Source organism: Pristiophorus japonicus, chromosome 10 (assembly GCF_044704955.1).
Source record: "Pristiophorus japonicus isolate sPriJap1 chromosome 10, sPriJap1.hap1, whole genome shotgun sequence".
Taxonomy (NCBI): Eukaryota; Metazoa; Chordata; class Chondrichthyes; family Pristiophoridae; genus Pristiophorus; species Pristiophorus japonicus.
The window spans coordinates 75556922-75578134 of record NC_091986.1 but is presented as its reverse complement, the minus strand read 5'-3'; the positions used below and the strand labels follow the sequence as shown (position 1 = coordinate 75578134).

The following is a 21213-nucleotide window of genomic DNA, read 5'->3' as shown; positions in this document are numbered from 1 at the left end:
CCTGCTTTCTGTCTGCCTCCTTTTTTAAATAGGGATGTTACATTTGTGATTTTCCAATCCGCTGGGACCTCCCCAGTATTCAGGGAATTTTAGTAGATTACAACCAATACATCCACTATCTCTACAGCCCCTTTTAAGACCCTGGGATGCAAGCCATCATGACCAGGGGACTTGTCCACCTTTAGTCCTATTACTTTACCGAGTACTTTTTCTTTAGTGATCGTGATTGTTTTAAGTCCCTCCCTCCCTATAACCCCTTGATTATCCACTATTGGGATGTTTTTAGTGTCTTCTACCTTGAAGACTGATACAAAATATTTGTTCAGAGTCTCTGCCATTTCCCTGTTCCCCATTATTAATTCCCCCAGTCTCATCCTCTAAGGGACCTTAGCCACTCTTTTCCTTTTTATATACCTGTAGAAACTCTTCCTATCTGTTTTTATATTTCTTGCTAGTTTACTCTCATAACCTATCTTCCTGCTCTTTATTTTTTTTTTATCTTTCTTTGCTAGTTTTTAAAAGTTTCCCAATCCTCTGGCCTCGCACTAACTTGGCCACTTTGTATGCCATTGTTTTCAATTTGATACCATCCTTTATTTCCTTACTTAGCCACAGATGGTTATCCCTTCTCTTAAAGTCTTTCCTTCTCATTGGAATATATTTTTGTTGAGAGTTATGAAATATCTCCTTAACTATCCGCCACTGTTCATCAACCGTCCCACAATTTAATCTATTTTCCAAGTCCACGTTAGCCAACTCTACCTTCATACCATTGTAGTCTCCTTTATTTAAGCTTAGGACACTGGGTTGAGATCCAACTTTCTCACCCTCCAACTGAATTTGAAATTCAACCATGCTATGATCACTCTTTCTTAGAGGATCCTTTACTACGAGATCATTTATTAATCCTGTCTCATTACATCGTACCAGATCTAAGATGGCCTGCTCCCTGGTTGGTTCCGCAACATACTATTCAAGGAAACCATCCCGGATACACTCTTATGAACTCTTCCTCAAGGCTACCTTGGCCAATTTGATTAAAATCGCCCATAATTTTTGCCATTCCATTTTTACAAGCCTCCTTGATTTATACTCCGTCCAACAGTGTAGCTACTGTCAGGGGGCCTATAGACTACTTTGCCCACCAATGACTTTTTCCCCTTATTATTCTTGATTTCCCAAACTGATTCTACATCTTGATCTTCTGAGCCAATATCATTTCTCACTACCGCACTTATATCATCCTTTATTAACAGAGCTACCCCACCTCCTTTTCCTTTCTGTCTATCCTTCCAAATTGTCAAATACCCCTCTTCGCATGGGCCTGGAATTTTTTGTGTCACTGATCAGATTTATTTGTGAATGGCAGAGAGGCAGAAAGAAAAACTGCTTTAATCTCTTTCTCAATCTATTCCAATCCTCAAACTTAATTTTCATTGCATTTTTCCCCAGTGTCTCTATCTCTCTTTCATTTCATGCCCTCCTCTCTCCTTTACAGCTCCATTCCACATGATCCAGCTCAAAACCTGGACTTATAACTAACCCACAGCAGCCACTGCCATCTGTAGCGAGAGTAACGTTCAGTGTTTTGTTTCCTCTTCCGACCTCTTTATAAAAAATTTAAAAAAATTCATAAGATATCCTTGTCTCTGTTTTGCCATTTTAAGTTCAGGGCCGAGTGTTATATTACCAAGTGTTATCTGTGTCCCAGTCCTCCGTGGGCGGGGGCTTTACCAATTGACAATGCTGACAACATCGAGCAACCATAATGTAACTCCTTTCCTGACATTTTATTTTATCATTTAAAAAATAAACCCCTGTGCAAATGTTAATGCTTTATTTCAAAAAAATATATTCATAAAAATATAGTTTTACTTGAAGACTTTATTCCCGTACCTTTTTGAAAGGTAATTATAGACTGAGACTGTTTGCCTATTTTGGGTGATACCAGCTAGTTTTGTTTTTGTGCCGCATTATTCAACAAACCACATGTAGATAAAATTAGAACGGTCCCGAACATATCAACATAGGTGGGTAGGACAATATTTTTAAATTCTGCAAAGACTTCAAAGGGTTAGTGGTTAGTTTGTCTTGCTGGTAATGATGTACTGGTTATTGTTTTAGAAATAAAACAACCGTTTTTTTTTTGGCTACATTGCCTTGGAATTTGATTTTACACGTTTTTACGGTTTGTGAAATTAACCTGCAATTTATTGCATTAATCTGCGACATTAAGTGAAGGAGCATTACTGGTATTTTAATGATGTTTAGTTGGTCTGTTGGACTTTAGACAAATTTTCATTTCAGAATGTTCTTATCTGTTCCCTTGAAGGGAGAATCGATCTATATCTTTACATTTAATGCAGCCACAGGAGACAAAGTGTATGAGGATAGAGTCAATTTACATGCCATTTTCATAAAATTATAAAACACCTTCAGATCGAGTTTATATTATGAACAATGCTGTATTATAAACTGCATGATAGTTAGTGCTACCTTATTTTAATGTACTTCATTTAGTTTTATTTAAACACACACTTATTGAAGTTGTAAAGTATTCAAAGTGTATTGATATACTGTAAGATAATGCCTATTGTATTATGATTTGCATTCTAACTTTCTTGTATCCAGGCTATTGGAAGTTCCAGGGTTGATGAGTATCGGCTTGTAGCACATTACTAATCATAGTAAGATTATTTTTCTTTTTCATGTCTGATAGTTTTGCTTGGCTTCATGTTAACATTGTCATCCTACAGACAAAGGGCAAATTTCTTGGGCCATTCACAGTACTGAAAATGTAATTTTTCTGTTCTGGGCACATTGTGAAATTCTTAATTTTAAACACTGGGTGTATTTTGTTTTGTTTGAATTTTGTAGTAGGGTCATTTCTAAATTTACAAGTGCATGCAATAACTGAAGTACATTATTGTAAAATTGTTTGATCTCAAAGTTAATGTAATTTATTCAGAAGTTATTCATTAGACTAGTAGTAGCAAACAATGCCTTAATTTTGATAAGTTACTAGATCACCAGTAGCTTGGATGGCACTTAAATAATGTGTTCTCAGAACAGAATAAATCATCATTTCTACCTACTGTGAAAGATGCTCTCAGTTCCACAAGAGGATGGATTAAAGCTTGTATTTTTCACTAACAGTAAATGTATCTTTCTTATTAATTGTTTGCCTTAGGAATGGTGATTTATATTGTTTCTTCTTACCGTAAACATCTGCATTCCTCAGCTCAGCCTGCGTTGTGTTGTGTTTCTTGTTATTGGCTGAGCTGCTGATGCAGGTGTTGCCAAGCTAACAGTACAAATCAGTTTAAAGAGGAAGCTGGCGCATATGGCAGCCGAGGAGCACACTCTGCAGGACACTGGACGAGACAGTAAATATTCAACTTTTAATGCTGATTAATGGAGTTATAGGTAAAGAATACGTAGGTATTTGTAATTGATGAGAAAAATCTATTCATTTTTTATTTTATTTTTTGTTAATGTAATTGGTAAAGTTTCTTTAGCAGTTGTATTATGTGTGGTTTAAAAAAAAATAGTAATATCAGCAAGCCTGACAAAAGAGGGTTTGGGTCATTGCTGTTTGAGGGCTGGGGTGGGATGATTTAAATCCAGGAAGAATTTAACTAGGGGCAAAATAGTTCACATGAATGATTGGCAATAAAAACAGTGGCTATCTTGGGCATAGTCAGAGGAAGGAAAGTATACTAAGGGAAGAAGCAGCTAGTCTAGATGCAATCTTAAAATGAATTCTCTCTATTAACATCGTCTTGTCTCCTATTTAGGAGGAAGAACGAGCTAAACGAGAAGAACTTGAGCGAATATTGGAGGAAAATAATCGAAAAATAGCAGAAGCTCAAGCTAAATTGGTAAGTATTGTTAAAAATAAATGCATGATTGCCTTGTTTAATGTCTTAAATGTGTTTTTCTGTTTGAAACTTTTATTTACAATAGCCCATGGAGACATAAGTCAAAGAGAATCTTTGCATAATAGTTCTGTTACGTTCAGAATAATTCCACAAGACTGTATTGTAAGCTCAAACTGTTGTGACCTTGGTCTCTTTAATGTGACTCCAGAGTGAGGAAACAGCATGGTAGATTACCTTTTATACCTGCTCGCTCAGGGTGCACAGGAGACCCTTAGGTCTCCCACAGATTGCCCCCTAGTGGCAAGTCTTACATATTGGTGAGGTTTACATACATACATAACATCATTTCCCGTCCCCCCCCCCCCAAGTCTTATGTACAAGTTATTTGCAAGTTGAGGCGATCTGGCGCTCTGCGTTCACGGGTCGATTGCCTGAGTTGAAGTCCTGGCATGGGTGAGTTGGTTGGATCGTTGCTGCACGGCCGCGCGGCTGGTCTGATCAGACTGACGGGTATGGTGGGTTCATCCTCGTGGTTGACAACGAGATCGATTGTGTTAATAGGTCGCTGGGGGCCAGGTCCTTTCACAGCAGTTCCTGGTTATCTGCAGTTCGCAGTTTGATCTGGTCCAAATGCTTTCTGCGTTTGCCCATTACGTGGTTTCACAACAAACACTCCATTCCCCTCTTTTGTGCTAGCAGCCCATCTGGGGCCATGAACATGGTCTACATCATTTATTCTGATGTCGCCTGGAGGAGCCGTGCGACCATAGTACATTCTCTGCTGATAGCATACAGAAGGCTTGGTTCTGAGTGATTCTGTCTGGTGATTGTGTAGCACCCAGGATAGCAGGGTCTGTAGGGAGTCTACCGTGACACGTGTGGTGCTTGGCTTTATGATTTGGGCTGCCCGCTCCGGACTATTGTCGCTGACCCCAAGGTCTGGCAAGCCAAGGATGGCCGATATGGCCTTGAGACTTTCAATAGTGGAGGGAGACCGCGTGGTTCCCGTGGATCCTGGGCCATGGTATGGAGGCCCCGGACCACCGACTGTGTGCAGCCTCCCTGCCTTTCTTTGCAGGGTTGCCCCATAGGGGGCAATCTGATGGGATGAGCATTTCGTCTTTGCGATGGATAAGCTGCAACATCCCGTCTAGCAGTTCGTCGTTAGTAGGCAGTAACGTGGGATCCTGGCTGGTCCATGTCCTAAACTGGGGAGCCGTAACGGTTAACCCCTCGCTCTCTAGCACTTCCATAACAACGAGCAGGTCTGCGGACTACGCCGCTTCCACCCCAGTGGTGGGCAATGGTAGCCAACTGAGAGCATCAGTGCCTGGCCCGTGGCGGATCATGTTACAGTGCACAGACAGTGTCAGACATATTCGAAACAAAGCATTGATAATAATGCCTCTGCTCTCCAAAAACTGTGGGATGGGCAGCTTATCTGACTCGAGCAAATATTGGGACACACTTTGGTACGTCTCTTTTGTCCCGTGAACGCAGGCTACTACCTTGGTTAACTTATTGGATACATGTACAACCGGTTGGGGTTCGCCCGCTACTTTGGCTTGCTGTACAACACGCCCAACCCTGTGTGATAACACATCACTTGCTACAAGTACTTTGTCAGATACATATACGACCGGTTGGTGTTCGCCCGCTACTTTGGCTTGTTGTATGGTACCCCCGACCCCATATGATAATGCATCATTAGCCGCGAAAGAGCGCTCACATGGGTTACACAGTGCAAACAACTTATTGGAATGTGGTGGGTTCCTGGCCTTCTCAGCGGCCACTCCTTTACCTTTGCCCCAAACCCAGTCGTCTTCCTTGCTGGACAACACATGCCTCTGTTTTGTTGCGGCGACATCCCGTGGTCTGGGCGCACTCTCGTCCCATGGTCTGGGAGCACTCTCGTCCCACGACGGACTCTGAGTCACCCTAGGCCTAGGTCTGGCCTCTGCAGTCGTCTAAGCCCTGCCGTGTACAGTTCTACCTGCTGAAAGTATTATTTTATGCACGATATCTGTTTCGTGTTGTCGCTCCTGGATATGAAAGTCTGGGCTATCATGATGGCCTTGCTCAGATCTCGGGATTTGGCAGACGACAGTTTGCGAAGAATTACCTCGTGGCCGATTCCAAGCACGAAAAAGTCCCGCAACATTTCCCCCAAAGATCCAGCAAATTCGCACTGTCCCTCAAGGCGTCTTAGGTCGGCGACAAAGCACGCCACGTTCTGGCCCTCGGAGCGATGGTGCGTGTAAAAGTGATATCTGGCCATGAAGATGCTCTCCTTCGGCTTGAGGTGTTCCCGAACCAGCGTGTACAACTCTGTGTAAGTCTTGTTCGTTGGTTTGTCCGGTGCCAGCAGATTTGTGAGGAGACCATATCTCGAAGACCCACATACGGTGAAGAAAATCGTCCTGCGCTTGACCACCGTCTCCACCTTGTCCAGTTCGTTGGCCACGAAATACTGGTCGAGCCACGCAACGCAAGCTTCCCAATCATCACCCTCAACAAATCTCTCAAGAATACCAACGGCAGCCATTACCGCATGAAAGTTCGTGATCCGTTATTCGCTGCCAATTGTTATGTTCAGAATAACTCCACAAGACTGTATTGTAAGCTCAAACTGTTGTGACTTTGGTCTCTTTAATGTGACTCCAGAGTGAGGAAGCAGCATGGTAAATTACCTTTTATACCTGCTTGCCCAGGGTGCACAGGTGACCCTTAGGTCTCCCACAGGTATGTCCCCTGGTGGCAAATCTAACATGTTGGTGAGGTTTGTATACATACATAACAAGTTCCATTAAGATGCAAATGTAGAAACTAAAAATAGTGGGATCATTTTGGTTTCTACATTCTCTTTTTTTTAAAGATTAGGAGTTCCAATTAGTTAACTCCACGTACAAAAATGATAGTGTCATTATCCTGTAAGGATGGGAGGGGGAAATGTATCTGTGTACTTTTGTCACTTAGAAAAACCATGGTAGATCTTGATCAACTAACAGGAATATTGCTTTGAATTTCTTGGTTTTCCTTTACAGTTGCAGTGCTCTTGTGTTCTTTTCACCGCTTCCACTGTTAAGCTTTAGCTCCTCAGATAAGGAGACCAAAACTCACCCCGATTGTAATAACTCCACCATGCCCACTGGCTAATGTCAGGTTTTTAAATTTGTCACTATTAACGATTCGTACCAGTACTGACTCAAAACGGAATGTCTTCAGTCTTGTATTGTTGGATGAATTTCTGTGTGTGAAGCCCCTGGGTTTCATGAAACTGCCTCCTTCACTGGAAGACTATGTTGATTTTTAGAGCATCAAAGTTCCATTCGAACATCAGAATTAAGAACCGGAGTAGACCATACTGCCCTTCGAGCCTGCTCCGCCATTCAATAAGATCATGGCTGATCATCGACCTCAACTCCACTTTCCCGCCCGATTACTATATTCCTTGATTCCCCGAGACTCCAAAAATCTATCTCGGCGTTGAATATACTCAAAGACTCAGCATCTGGGGCAAAGAATTCCAAAGATTCAGAATCCTCTGAGTGAAGAAATTCCTCCTCATCTCAGTCTTAAATGGCCGGGCCCTTATCTTGAGACTATGTCCCCACAGTTCTAGACTTTCCAGCCAGGGAGAACAATTTCTCAGCATTTACCCTGTCAAACCCCTCAGAATCTTACATGTTTCAATAAGATCACCTCTCATTCTTCTACACTCCAGAAAGTATAGGCCCAATCCACTCAACAGTACAGCCCTCTCATCCCATGGATCAATCTAATGAACCTTCGTTGCACTGCCTCTGAGGCAAGTATATCCTTTCTCAGATAAGGAGACCATAACTGTGCACAATACTCCAGATGTGGTCTCACCAAAGCCCTGTACAACTGTAGCAAGACTGCCTTACTCTTGTACACCAACCCCCTTGCCATAAAGGCCAACATTTTTTTTATTTGTTCATGGGATGTGGGTGTCACAGGCAAGGCCAGCATTTATTGCCCTTCCCTAATTGCCCTTGAAAATGTGATGTTGAGCCGCCGCCTTGAAATGCTGGAGTTCATGTGGTGAAGATACTTGAATAGTGCTGTTAGGAGGGAGTTCCAGAAATTTGACTCCACAATGATGAAGGAACGGCGATATATTTCCAAGTTAGGATTGTGTACAACTTGGAGGAGAACTTGCGGTAGAGGTTGCGGGTTTGGAAGGTCCTACTGAAGAAGCCTTGGCGAGTTGCTGCAGTACATCTTGTAAATGATACACACTGTAGCCACGGTGTGCCGATAGTGGAAAGGGTGAATGTTTAAGGAGGTGGATGGGATGCCAATCAAGCAGGCTGCTTTTTCCTGGATGGTGTCTAGCTTCTTGAGTGTTGGGCCTGTACTCATGCAGGAAAGTGGAGAGTATTCCATCACACTTATGACTTTTGCCTTGTAGATGGTAGAAAGGTTTTGGGGAGTCAGGAGGTGAGACAATCTCTGCAGAATACTCAGCCTCTGACCTGCTCTTGTTGCCATAGTATTTATGTGGCTGATCCAGCTAAGTTTCCGGTCAATGGTAACTCTTTTTCCCCCCACCCCGCCCCAGGATGATGATGATGGGGTATTTGCCGATGATAATGCCATTGAAAGTCAAGGGGCTGTGGTTAGACTCTTGCTTGTTCAAGATAGTCATTGCCTGGCACTTGTGTGGTGCGAATGTTACTTGCCACTTATCAGCCAAAACTGAATGTCGTCCAAATCTTGCTGTATGTGGGCATAAGTTGCTTCATAACATGTTTTTTGCCTTTTTTGTTTGTACCTGCATGCTAACACTCTGTTTCCTGTATGAGGACACCTAAATCTCTCTGAACACTAACATTTAATAGTTCTCACCAGTTAAAAAATATTCTGTTTTTCTATTTTTCCTACCAAAGTGGTATTCCCCATATTATTCTCTTTACCTTATTGCCAACCTGTCTATATCCCTCTGCAGGCTTTTTGTGTCCTCCTTACAGCTTACTTTCCTGTCTAGCTTTGTATCATCAGCAAACTTGAATACATTACATTCGGTCCCTTCATCTAAGTCATTAATATAGATTCGTGCCAATATTGCTTCTCCGCCATGCTTTAGTGCTTCAGTGAGAATTCCATCTGCTCCTGTTGCCTTGTTATTCTTCAGCTGACGGTGGGCAGAGGAAACGCTTCAAGGACACCCTCAAAGCCTCCTTGATAAAGTGCAACATCCCCGCCGACTCCTGGGAATCCCTGGCCCACGACCGCCGAAAGTGGAGGAAGAGCATTCGGCAGGGCACTGAGCACCTCGAGTCCCATTGCCAAGAACAAGCAGAAACCAAGCGTAGACGGCGGAAGGAGCGTGCGTCAACCCAGGCTCCCCGCCCACTCTTTCCTTCAACCTCTGTCCCACCTGTGACGGAGACTGTAGGTCCCGCATTGAACTCCTCAGTCACCTGGGAACTCACTTTTAGAGTGGAAGCAAGTTATCCTCAATTCCGAGGGACTGCCTATAATGATGATATAGATTGTAAATAGCTGAGGCCCAAGCACTGATCCTTGTGGTGCCCCACTAGTTATAGCTTACCAACCTGAAAATGACCCGTTTATCCTACTGTTTCCTGTCTGTTAACCAATCTTCTATCCATGCTAGTATATTGCCCCAATCCCATGAGCCCTTATTTGCATAACAACCTTTTATGTGGCACCACATAGAATGCCTTTTGGAAATCCAAATATACTACATCCACAGGTCCCCCTTTAGCTACATCCTCAAATAATATCCTCTAATAAATTTGTTAAACACGATTCCCTTTAATAAATCCATGTTGACTGCGCCTAGTCATATAATTTTCTAAGTACCCTGTTACCACTTCCTAAATAATGGATTCCAGCATTTTCCCGCCGACTGATGTCGGGCTAACTGGCCAATAGTTGCCAGTTTTTTTTTCTCCTTTACTTGAATAGCGGGGTTACATTTGCTACCTTCCAATCTGCTGGAACCATTCTAGAATCTAGGGAATTTTAGAAGATCTCAATTAGTGCATCCACTATCTCTGCAGCCACCTCTTTTAGAACCCTAAGATATAGGCCATCAGGTCCAGGGGATTTGTCAACTTTTAGTCCCATTTTTCTCTACTGATCTTAATTACTTTAAGTTTCTCACTCTCATTAGCCCCTTGGTTTCCCACTATTTTTGGTACGATTTTTGTGTCTTCTACTGTAAAGAAAGATAGTAAAATATTTGTTTAAAGTCTCTGCCATTTCCTTATTCACCCCCCCACCCCCAATATAATTTCTCTTGTCTCAGCTTCGAAGGGACAACTCTCTTTTTACATACTTGTAGAAGCTCTTTCAATCTATTTTTATATTTCTTGCTATTTTACTCTCTATTTTCTCTTTTTATCAATGTTTTGGTCATCCTTTGCTGATTTCTAAAGCTCTCCTAGTCCTCAGACATTCTACTATTCTTGGCAAAATTATAAGCCTCTTTTATTCTAATTTCAGTTAGCTACGGATGGATTACTTTTCTGTGGCGTTTTTATTTCGGAGTAACTATTTGTACTAAGTCTCCCTTCTGCGCATGCGTCTCCTGGCGAGAGTTAGGACAAATAGCACTGACTCTTCCCTCACCCCACCCCCCAGCGCAATTTCTACTAACCCTTTTCTGCACATGCGTCCAGCACCACGTTGCCTCCACTGAGCAGCTGAATGCATCCGCCGAGCCTCCCATAGCGCCGAGCCCCGAGCCTCCCACAGCGCCGGGGAGAGCTGCCGGCAGGTGGGGAGAGCGAGCTTTGTGGGTGGGGGGAGAAGGGGGGAGAGAGAGCGAGAGAAAGAAAGAGCTTGGGGTCAGAAGGAGGGAGGGGGAATCAAAGGGGAGAGAGGGAACTCAGAAGACTGATCACGTTCTTCCTACCCCCGGGTGCGTACAAGCTCAGTGCGCAAGGGACATTATTGGGGTGGATGAAATCCAGAAGTCACGACACTTCATACCCAATAAACATGTTAACAATCCGCCACATTGCCCCATCTGGGGGGGGGGGCGGGGGGTAAGGCCTTGCGCTCGGGTAAGGGTCTTCAGCTGGCGGAGGGATGCACTTACGCTGGGGTAATGGACTTCAGCTGGAACTTGGTGGCTTTGGGGAGATCTATCCTCTAGCTTCTGAAGTCAAAATGGATCGAATTACAAATTGGAAATTCACTCAGAACTTGGGCTGGGCAGTTCCAGTTACACATTCCAGAGGAACTTCAGGGTGTGGCTTATCCTCCAAGGGGACCAATCAGCAATAGGTTTGGAGAGCCAGTCAGAGAAACGGCTGCATTTCAGTTAGTACCAATAAACGCATCCTTTTTATTTCTCAGTGGAATGTATATTCACTAACAATACATACTTCGTTCAAGAGAAAATGGAGAGTACCAGTTGAGCCCCTTGCCCCTTAGCAACTTACTAAAAGGCTCTATTTAATAATATGTTCTCATCCAAGAAATAGTATACATGGTAGTTACTCCTATCTAGAGTATCAACCTAAGTAGGACCATCTCTTTGGGTCTTAACTCTGGCACTGATTGAACCTGGTGCAAGTTTGGCTTTGCCCTTTAGATTCAAGTAATTTGCATGGGCCAGTGCTGATTTCTTTAATAATCTGGTTTCTTTGGATAATGCTAGTGATCAGCTATTCGTCATTATGGGTAACATTACCCAAGCAGCAAAACTGTAAGAGCAGTAACAAATGGACTTGTTAGATAATTGAACCAGGACATCTACTCATCATCATCATAGGCAGTCCCTCGAAGCGAGGATGAAATGCTTCCACGCCAAAAAGGGATGAGTTCACAGGTGTTTCAATGAAGGACCTAATATTCCAGATTCTGAACTACATCGTGAAGGGTGGAAGATGCCTGTGTGTGGATTTTTTTAACGTGTGGTGGCCGTTGCACACCAGCCACCACAAGGGCTTGATAGAGCTAGGTCCTGGTCCAGTGGCAAGGATTACCCAAGACGAACTGGAGACCAGCTCTGCTGCACGGACCGAGCGTACGCGCACATCACAGTGTGGGCTGGCCCGTGCTGCCCCTGGGCCCTCACCTCTTCTGGGTCCCAGACTTGTGCCTCTCCTGGGCCCCGGTCGCTTCCATCTACAAAATCTTGCCGTTCCTTCGCCCCTCCTGCTGTGCCTGCCCGCGCTGCAATCAGCGACCTGGCTTCATGCATGCTGCTCCCTCCAGTGGCCCCGGCCTGCTGATGGTCTTGCAGGCTGGGACCGTGCCGATTTCCGGGCCAGGCCACCGCACGCTGCTCCCTCCAATGGCTCCAGCCTGCTGATAGTCTTGCAGGCCGGGACCGCGCCAATTTCCGGGCCGGGCCACCGCACGCTGCTCCCTCCAATGGCTCCAGCCTGCTGATAGTCTTGCAGGCCGGGACCGCGCCAATTTCCGGGCCGGGCCATTGCATGCTGCTCCCTCCAATGTCCCCGGCCTTCTGATGGTCTTGCAGGCCGGGACCGTGCCGATTACTGACATCTACTAGAGTATTTTCTGTCTCTGCTTCACTTAACTGAGAATTTCAAGCTTTTGGCCCACTTTACAAAGAATAGCTAAAGGGTTGACCTTTTCAGGAATGAACCTTTGGGGGCATCAGGTTGTAACATTTCAGAAGACTTTCAAAGTTTAGGAGCCAGTCTAGGAAAGTCTCTAAAGGTACTTAATAATGGGACAGACTTTTTACAACTGGGAAGCAAACTCCTTTAACAGGAATAGCAGTTTTTCTCTTGGGACTAAACACCTATCGAAATGATCAATAGTGGTCTAGAAATAAAGGCCCCAAGTTTCCACATGATTTGCTCCTGATTTTTAGGAGCAACTGGTAGAGAATGGAGTATGTTAGAAATCGGAATTCTCCACATTTAAGTTTTCTGCAGTTCTAGTCAGGTAGAACAGTTTCACAGAATTTTTTTTCTGACGGCTGATTTGAAAGTTTCCATAGTGAAAACGTACTCCAAACTAACTTAGAATGGAGCAAGTGAAGATTTTTGTAGGCTTGAAAAAAACTTGTCTACACATTAAAAAATCAGACGCAGGTTATAAATTAGGCGTCAGGAACGAGGTGGGGGGGTGGTGGAGGGAAGTCATTACATTCTACAATAAATCCTTAGTTATACTTATACAAATATTATACAAATAAATCCAACCTGAATAAAAATTTATAAGCAAAGAAAAGATTAAATAAACCATGTTCCTACCTGTGTGAAAGTGCTTCAGGCAGGCCTTTCAGGCAGTGGCTTGCCGTCGGGACTGACCGACGGCAGGGGGAGGCAGGGAGAAGACTGCAGGAAGCCTCATTACTTGAGGCAGCCGTTCCCGACGGCAGGGAGAAGGCTGCAGGAAGCCTCATTACTTGAGGCAGCTGTTTGCCGTCGGGCCCGACCGACAGCAGGGGGGGAAAGCTGCAAGAAGCCTCAGCGCTGATCATGGAAGGGCAATGTGGTTTTATTAAAAAAATTTAAAAATTGAACCGCTACAAAGAATTTGAATAGTCTCAAACAAGTGCATGTGTCCCGTTTATCACAGTCTATCTTTAATTACAGAATGCACTCCCTCACCCTCACACACAAAAATATCAAGAAAATTAAAATGCAAGCCTTTGCAAGGGTTCAATAAACAAATCTTCACTTTTTCTGCAGCACTTTTTAAAATGGCCGAGTGCCAATGTTTCCTTCAGACTGCGCGTGCGCGAATGCTCCAACGCGCACGTGCAGGGTTGCCGGCACGAAAAAAACTCATTTAAATTGTACCCGCCCCCTCCTACTTACAAAATCGGCGCGAGTGGTAGGCTCCGCCCTCTGGGCGCCGCGCCAAGCAGACATCGAGCTGCAAAGCGCTCGAGAATAGCGCGTTTTTTTGCAGACGCCGTTTTCGGCGCGACCAACGGGCGCCCAGCTCGGAGGGGCGCCTGTTTTGCCGCGTGTGGAAACTTGGAGCCAAAATACCTGCTGTTCCTGTCATTTCTAACGGTGACTTCTGCCACAGTTCTACAGAAAAGACTCACAAACAAGTGCATCCAACTATTGTACAGCAACTGACTGGCTGATATTGCTGGCTGCCTGGATAAGAAATCATTCGAAGTCCAAAAACATACTTAAACAAGTTGTGTTATGAAATAGCTGCTGTTTTTGATATAGTATCAAAAAGAGCAAGTTGCAGAATAGAAGGGCAAGTTAAAGATCTTGCTTATGATACTTTACATGCACCAATGTTAGAAGTTTATAGACCCATTCAGCAACCTTGGCTTTTTCAGCATCCAAGAGGACAAACTCATGCTGATGAGAAAATTGTATAAATGTAGATTTCTAAACTGTTAGTAAATTCAAAATGCGATACTTTCGCATAATTAAAAGTGATCCAAGTGGTGTGCAGTCAGCAGCATGGCACATACCCCCTATCAGCCAGGTTGTCTCACCCATGATATTAGAGACTGAAACTCCTTTTCAGAAAATCTTGATGCCTGTGCCTTGGGGACTTGACTTTTCAGCACCATCTTTCACCTCTGGTATTTCTTCCCATATTATTATCTTGGCTCAGTGGTAGCAACCTCACCTCTGATTCCCACTCCAGAACTTGAGCACATAATATAGGATTATACTTCATTGCAGTACTGAATATGTGTTGTATTGTTGGAGGTGTTTTTTTTTTAAGATGGCTATCTGTTCAGTTTGATGAAAAAGATCCCAAAGCACTATTCAAATAAGAGCAGGGGTGTTCTAGTGTCCTAGTCAGCATTTCTCACTCATAACATTGACTGGTTATCTATCGCATTGTTGTTTGTGGGATCTTGCTGTGTGAAAATTGTCTGCTGTATTTCCCTACAAGACAATACTTTAGGCCATCTGAAATGACTTGAAAGCTGTTACAGTATATAAATGCAAGGTCTTTCCATTGAGTCAGGTTAAGCATTGATTTAATTTCAAAAGCAATAAATTATAAATGGGCTCAATTTATTGATGTCTTAGTTCCTTAATCTGACAGAGTGAGGATTAGTATACTAGACTGACCTTAAAGATATAGATTCTTTGCCCATCCCCAAAGAATAAGAAACTTCTGGATTGTGGCTATTCTTTAACATTTTGGGTTAAATGGAGCAATGTTGACATACCAACTATTTTGCAGATCTGTTATATCTGATCTATTCTTCTTAAAATGCTATGATACATACCACTGAGGACTTTCCACTGATTGTTTTGCTGTTGAAAGAGGCAGACTTGAGTGAAGATTTTTTTATCTTCGATGGTGGATGCACCCTTGCCATTCAAAGGTTCTTCCACTTCAAAATAATGTCATGCCAATGGAAGATAATTCTTTAATGTTTATTGCCTTAAATAGTAGCATTCCAGCAATATTTTATTTTTGACAGTTAGTTGATGGCCTGAAATGTAGCTTGTTTAAAGTTGAAAGGACATATTAGGTTTTTCCTTGTCATTTGAAAAATCAGAACATGTTGTTTGAAGGTTCATGAAAAGTGCTCGAAAGTTCAGGCCTTCTATAAAACACTCACCATCAGAAGTACATTTACTGAATTGCCCCAAATTCTAAATGTACTTAAGGTGGGAACGCATGTACCTTTATCAGTGTGTTTTAATTGTCAAGTCTCTCTGCTTTTAGTTTACAATCGTAGGCAGTTGTTCAACACACATAAGAACATAAGAAATAATAACAGGAGTAGGCCATTTGACCCCTCGAGCCTGCTCCGCCATTCAATAAGATCATGGCCGATCTGATCCTGGCCTCAACACCACTTCCCCGCTCCCCATAACCTTCCACTCCCTTATTCAAAAATCTGTCTATCTCCACTTTAAATATATTCAATGACGCAGCCTCCACAGCTCTCTGGGGTAGAGAATTCCAAAGATTCATGATCCTCAGAGAAGAAATCCTTCCTCATTTTTGTTTTAAATGGGCGACCCCTTACTCTGAAACTATGCCCCATAGTTCTAGATTCCCCCACAAGGGGAAACATTCTCTCTGCATCAAGCCTCCTCAGAATCTTAGCCATTTCAATAAGATCACTTCTCTGTCTTCTAAACTCCAGTGAGTATAGGCTCAACCTTTCTTCATATGACAACTTCATCTCAGGAATCAACCTCGTGAACCTTCTCTGAACTGCCTCCAATGCAAGTATATCCTTCCTTAAATAAGGAGACTATATGCAGTACTCTAGGTGTGGTCTTACCAATGCCCTGTACAGTTGTAGCAGGACTACACTACTTTTATACTCTGTCCCCTTTGCAATAAAGGCCAACATTCCATTTTCATTCCTAATTATTTGCTGTACCTGCATGCTCACTTTTTGTGTTTCATGTACAAGGATCCCCAGATCCCTCTGTACCACAGCATTTTGTAAACTCGCCCCATTTACATAATTTGTATTTTTTATTTTTTCTACCAAAGTGAATAACTTCATATTTTCCTACATTATACTCCATTTGCCAAATCTTTGCCACTCACTTAGTCTATCTATAATCCCTTTGCAGATTCTTTGCATCCTCCTCATAAATTGCTTTCCCACCTATCTTTGTATCATCAGTATATTTGGCTACATTACACTCGGTCGCTTCATCCAAGTTATTAATATAAATTGTACATATTTGAGACACCGGCACTGATCCCTGTGGCATCCCACTAGTTACTATTTGCCAACCAGAAAATGACCCATTTGTCCCGACTCGGTTTTCTGTTATTTAGCCAATCCTCTACCTCTGCTAATATATTACCACCAACCCCGTGAGCTCTTATCTTGTGCAGTAACCTTTTATGTGGCACCTTATTGAATACTTTCTGGAAATCCAAATACACGACATCTACTGGTTCCTCTTTATCCATCTTGCTCATTACATCCTCAAAAAATTCCAGCAAATTTGTCAAACATGATTTCCTTTTCATAAAACCATGCTGACTCTGCTTGACTGCATTATGATTTTCTAAATGTCCTGTTACTACTTCCTTAATGATGGACTCTAGCATTTTCCCAATGACAGATGTTAGGCTAACTGGTCTATAGTTTTGTGCTTTATGTCTCCCTCCTCTCTTAAATAGGGGCGTTATATTTGTGGTTTTCCAGTTCGCTGGGACCTTGTTAGATTACAACCAATGCATCCACTATCTCTGCAGCCACCTCTTTTAAGATCCTAGGATGCAGGCCATCAGGTCCAGGGCACTTGTCTCCCTTTAGTCTCATTAGTTTGCCTAGTACTTTTTCTCCCAGTGGTAGTGATTGTTTTAAATTTTGCTCCCCCCCCCCTCCTCCCCAATAGCCCCTTGATTATCAATTATTGGTCTGCTTTTAGGGTCTTCTACCGTGAAAACCGATACAAAGTCTCCACCATTTCCCTGTTTTGCATTATTAATCCCCGGTCTCAACCAATTTAGCTACTCGCTTCCATTTTATATAGCTGTAGAAACTCTGACTGTCTTTTTATATATCTTGCTAGTTTACTCTCACAAGCTAACTTCTCTCTCACTATCATTTTTTTAGTCGTCCTTTGCTGGTTTCTAAAAATTTCCCAATCTTGCCTTCCACTGTTCTTTGCAACATTGTATGCCTTTGTTTTCAATTTGATACCATCCTTTACTTCCCTTAGCCACGGATGGTTCATCCTTCTCAGAGTCTTCCTTTCTCACTGGAATATATCTTTGCTAAGAGTTATGAAATATCTCAAATGTGTTTGCCACTGCTTTTCTTCAGTCTTACCCTTTAATATATTTTCCCAATCCACTTTAACCAACTCTGCCTTCATACCTTTGTAATTACGTTTATTTAAGTTCAGGACACTAGTTTGAGACCTAGCTTTCTCACCCTCAAATTAAATTTGAAATTCTACCATGCGATCACTCTTCGCAAGAGGATCATTCACTATGAGATCATTAATTAATCCAGACTCGTTGCACAAGCGTAGGACCAATGTTCCCCATAATTGTTTTTGGGTGCGCGGCCCATTGACAGTTTCGCGCGTGCGCAAAATTAGAAAGCCTCTCCCAAGCTGTAAAGAACCGGCAGAGAGCTTGGAGGGAACGTTGCATAGGACCTAGACATCTGAAGGCACAGCTGCCAATGATGGGGCGAAGGAAGTCAGGGATACACAAGATGCCAGAATATTTTTATGAATCTGGCAGCCTAAAGGAATTGAATGTAATGCTGATTGCTCAGAATACCTTTATTTAAATGTATATTGTAAAGTAGCATTGCTGTTGTAGTGATTGTGGAAATTGAAGTAGTTCCAGAGCATGTGTGCCTAAGCTTGTATTTTGAGACAATTGCAGAATTTCACCATGTTTTCTGAAACTGCTATTGATTTTTAAGCTATTGTTAAAATACCTCTTTTTAATTGTAATTACAGGCTGAGGAGCAATTGAAAATTGTTGAAGAGCAAAGAAAAATCCATGAAGAAAGGATGAAGCTAGAGCAAGAAAGACAGCGTCAACAAAAGGAAGAACAAAAACTGATCCTGGGCAAGGGGAAGTCCAGGCCAAAGCTGTCCTTCTCACTGAAAAGCTCTGTTGGATAACTTTGTGCTTGTGTTCTTTTTTTAACCTTGTAGCTTCATGTTGAAGTGTTTTTGGGAAAGACAAAGTTCGAATGGTCAGATGTGGGCTGTGCTCTACAACATTTCCTCGCAGAATGAGAAATGTGATTTTAAAACTGAAATTCAAACATCCTGTTTATCAGTACAATGGAACCCTGTATAGAGCATCTCTGATTTGCAGATGTAAAATGTTCTCAAACAGAAATCATCCTCATCAGTTTTCTTAACAAATTGGCTGTACTAGATTGGGACTTTGAAAGATTAAGGGGATCTTCACAGAGATGATCTAAAGATGGGTTCCGCTGTAATAAACTTAGCAAACCCAATGTGATGTAAATGTTAAGTAGTATTGGGATGATGTAGTAATATCAACTGTAAATGAAGCAAATTAGCAATGGTACCCATTTTAAACACATTTGTTTTGATCTGTAATCAAAATTGATTGCCCAACAAATCTTGAATTAACTGTGGAGTCTCTGTCTGGTGTGTTAACAAATACAATGCTGTTGTCAGTGGAATGGCTCCTGACATTCACAGGTAAGAAAAACCACCACATTTCTGGGGGTGGGGAGAATTATTGTTCTGGATCTGCAGTACATATACCTCTTAATGTTCTGATTTGTTTTCATCATTTAGCAAAAAGTTAGCCTGCTTTTTTCCCCATATTGTAAATGTACGAACTTCACAAATAAAATAAGGTCTTAAACGCACAACAGAGCTGATTTATTTTTATTTTTAATCATTCAGATAACAGTTTGCAACTGCTGATCATATTGCATAGCTGAGTGTATGAAAGTACACACATGCAAGATACTAGATATATAGTGTATGCATTTATACAAAGCACTCGAGGGGCATTTTGCAAGATCATATTATGACCAAATAACACGCAAGCATGTGGTGTGTTATAGCATCAGACCTAACAGTTGTATAAATATTGTATTCCGTGTGCATTCTTTTTTTACTATGATCCTACAACATCCACTGATGTGGGCAGACATGTCCACGTTTTACAATTTGACCTATACAAGGGTTGACGATATGATATTCGGCACCCATAATGCTGCTGCACAATGTGGCACTTTATACAGTCATGTGCTGGTGCCTGCTCAGTGCCTGTTGTGCATTGTGCTGCTTCGTGTGATTTGGAAGCATGCTTGGCATTGAGAGCCTCTGTACCTCTTGTGCACTGAACTTGTTAACATACCCATAAAGAAATGCAAATTAGGAGATCAGCTATGTTATAATTTGAGTCCGTCATTGATACCTTATCAGGTTTAATGCTATCGGTCCCTCCCTTAGGTAGTTTGAGTGTCTTAGTTTACTCACATTGCTCTATATTTACTTGTACGATAGCATGGCCCAAGCATCCCTTTGTGATTTGTACCAGATAGTTGTGCCTTTCATACACTTATTTCTTCAATCCCTTTGAAGGTGGACCGAGCGAGCATTTGGTGAAATTAATCATTAAGGTACTTTATTTTGCATCAGAGCAACAGTTATGATCGGTGCACACATTTCAATCAGTGCAACTTGTCTTTGTGTAATATAAAATAATGAACACACTATGCTTTCCCACATCACTGAGTCACTTGACTTGAACTGAATCATCATCATCGTCATAGGCAGTCCCTCGGAATCGAGGAAGACTTGCTTCCACTCTTAGCATGAGTTCTTAGGTGGCTGTACAGTCCAATACGAGAACCAGTCTCTGTCACAGGTCGGACAGATAGTCTTTGAGGGAAAGGGTGGGCAGGGAGTCTGGTTTGCCGCACGCTCCTTCCGCTGCCCGCGCTTGATTTCTGCATGCTTTCGGCGACGATACTCTGAGCTCAGCGCCCTCCCGAATGCACTTCCTCCACTTAGGGCAGTCTATGTCCAAGGACTCCCAGGTGTCAGTGGGGATGTCGCACTTTATCAGGGAGGCTTTGAGGGTGTCCTTGTAATGTTTCTTCTGCCCGCCTTTGGCTCGTTTGCCATGGACGAGTTCCGAGTAGAGCGCTTGCTTTGGGAGTCTCGTGTCTGGCACGCGGACTATGTGGCCTGCTCAGCGGAGCTGATCAAGTGTGGTCAGTGCTTCAATGCTGGGGATGTTGGCCTGGGCGAGGACGCTAATATTTGTGCGTTTGTCCTCCCAGGGGATTTGCAGGATCTTGCGGAGACATCGCTGGTAGTATTTCTCCAACGACTTGAGGTGTCTACTGTACATGGTCCACGTCTCTAAATAACTGCTGCTTTCTGGCCGATAGCCAAGGGAAAAACCACTTCTCCCTGAAATCTCCTATCTTTTGCTAAGCCTAACATTTCGGGGATTACTCTCTTTGCAGATACAGTTCAAAGAATTTTCCAACATATTCTGTACAAGGTGCCTTCCTATTATCCAGATGAATTGCTTATTATTTGTCCATTGAGGAAAATAACTCCAGTTTAACATTAACCACCTGTTGTCTAGATGCTTTTTTATTTGCACTCATGAGAATAAATTAGTTTTACAAAGCCAACATTAAAAGTAACTTTTTCTCAATCTTGAAATCTGACACCCCATAATATAGGTATGTAAATAATGCTCCAAATCCTTGGAGTTGTCTAAAATGGATGCTGATCTATTTGGACCTTAAAGTGGATTTAGTAGTTACACTGGTTCCACCAATTTCAGTAGTGCTTTGGTGTTTTGTTGCAGCATGAAAGTGGGTCCTATAACAATGTCTACGGTACAAATGCACCTGGTTTACATGCCTCCTCCTATAGCTAATTTTTACTGAGCT

The 21213-nt window shown here is 42.6% G+C and overlaps 1 protein-coding gene across 1 annotated transcript in view; it reads left to right on the top strand.

Moving 5' to 3' along the window:
• Positions 1–19161, top strand: part of LOC139275010 (arginine and glutamate-rich protein 1-like) — a 69446-nt gene extending 50285 nt beyond the window's left edge. The window contains exons 3-4 of the mRNA XM_070891864.1: positions 3798–3881; positions 18263–19161. Of these exons, the coding sequence (XP_070747965.1) occupies positions 3798–3881; positions 18263–18430 (252 nt within the window). The 3' untranslated portion in view covers positions 18431–19161. The remainder of the gene's footprint in view (positions 1–3797; positions 3882–18262) is intronic.
• Positions 19162–21213: the final 2052 nt, after the last annotated feature.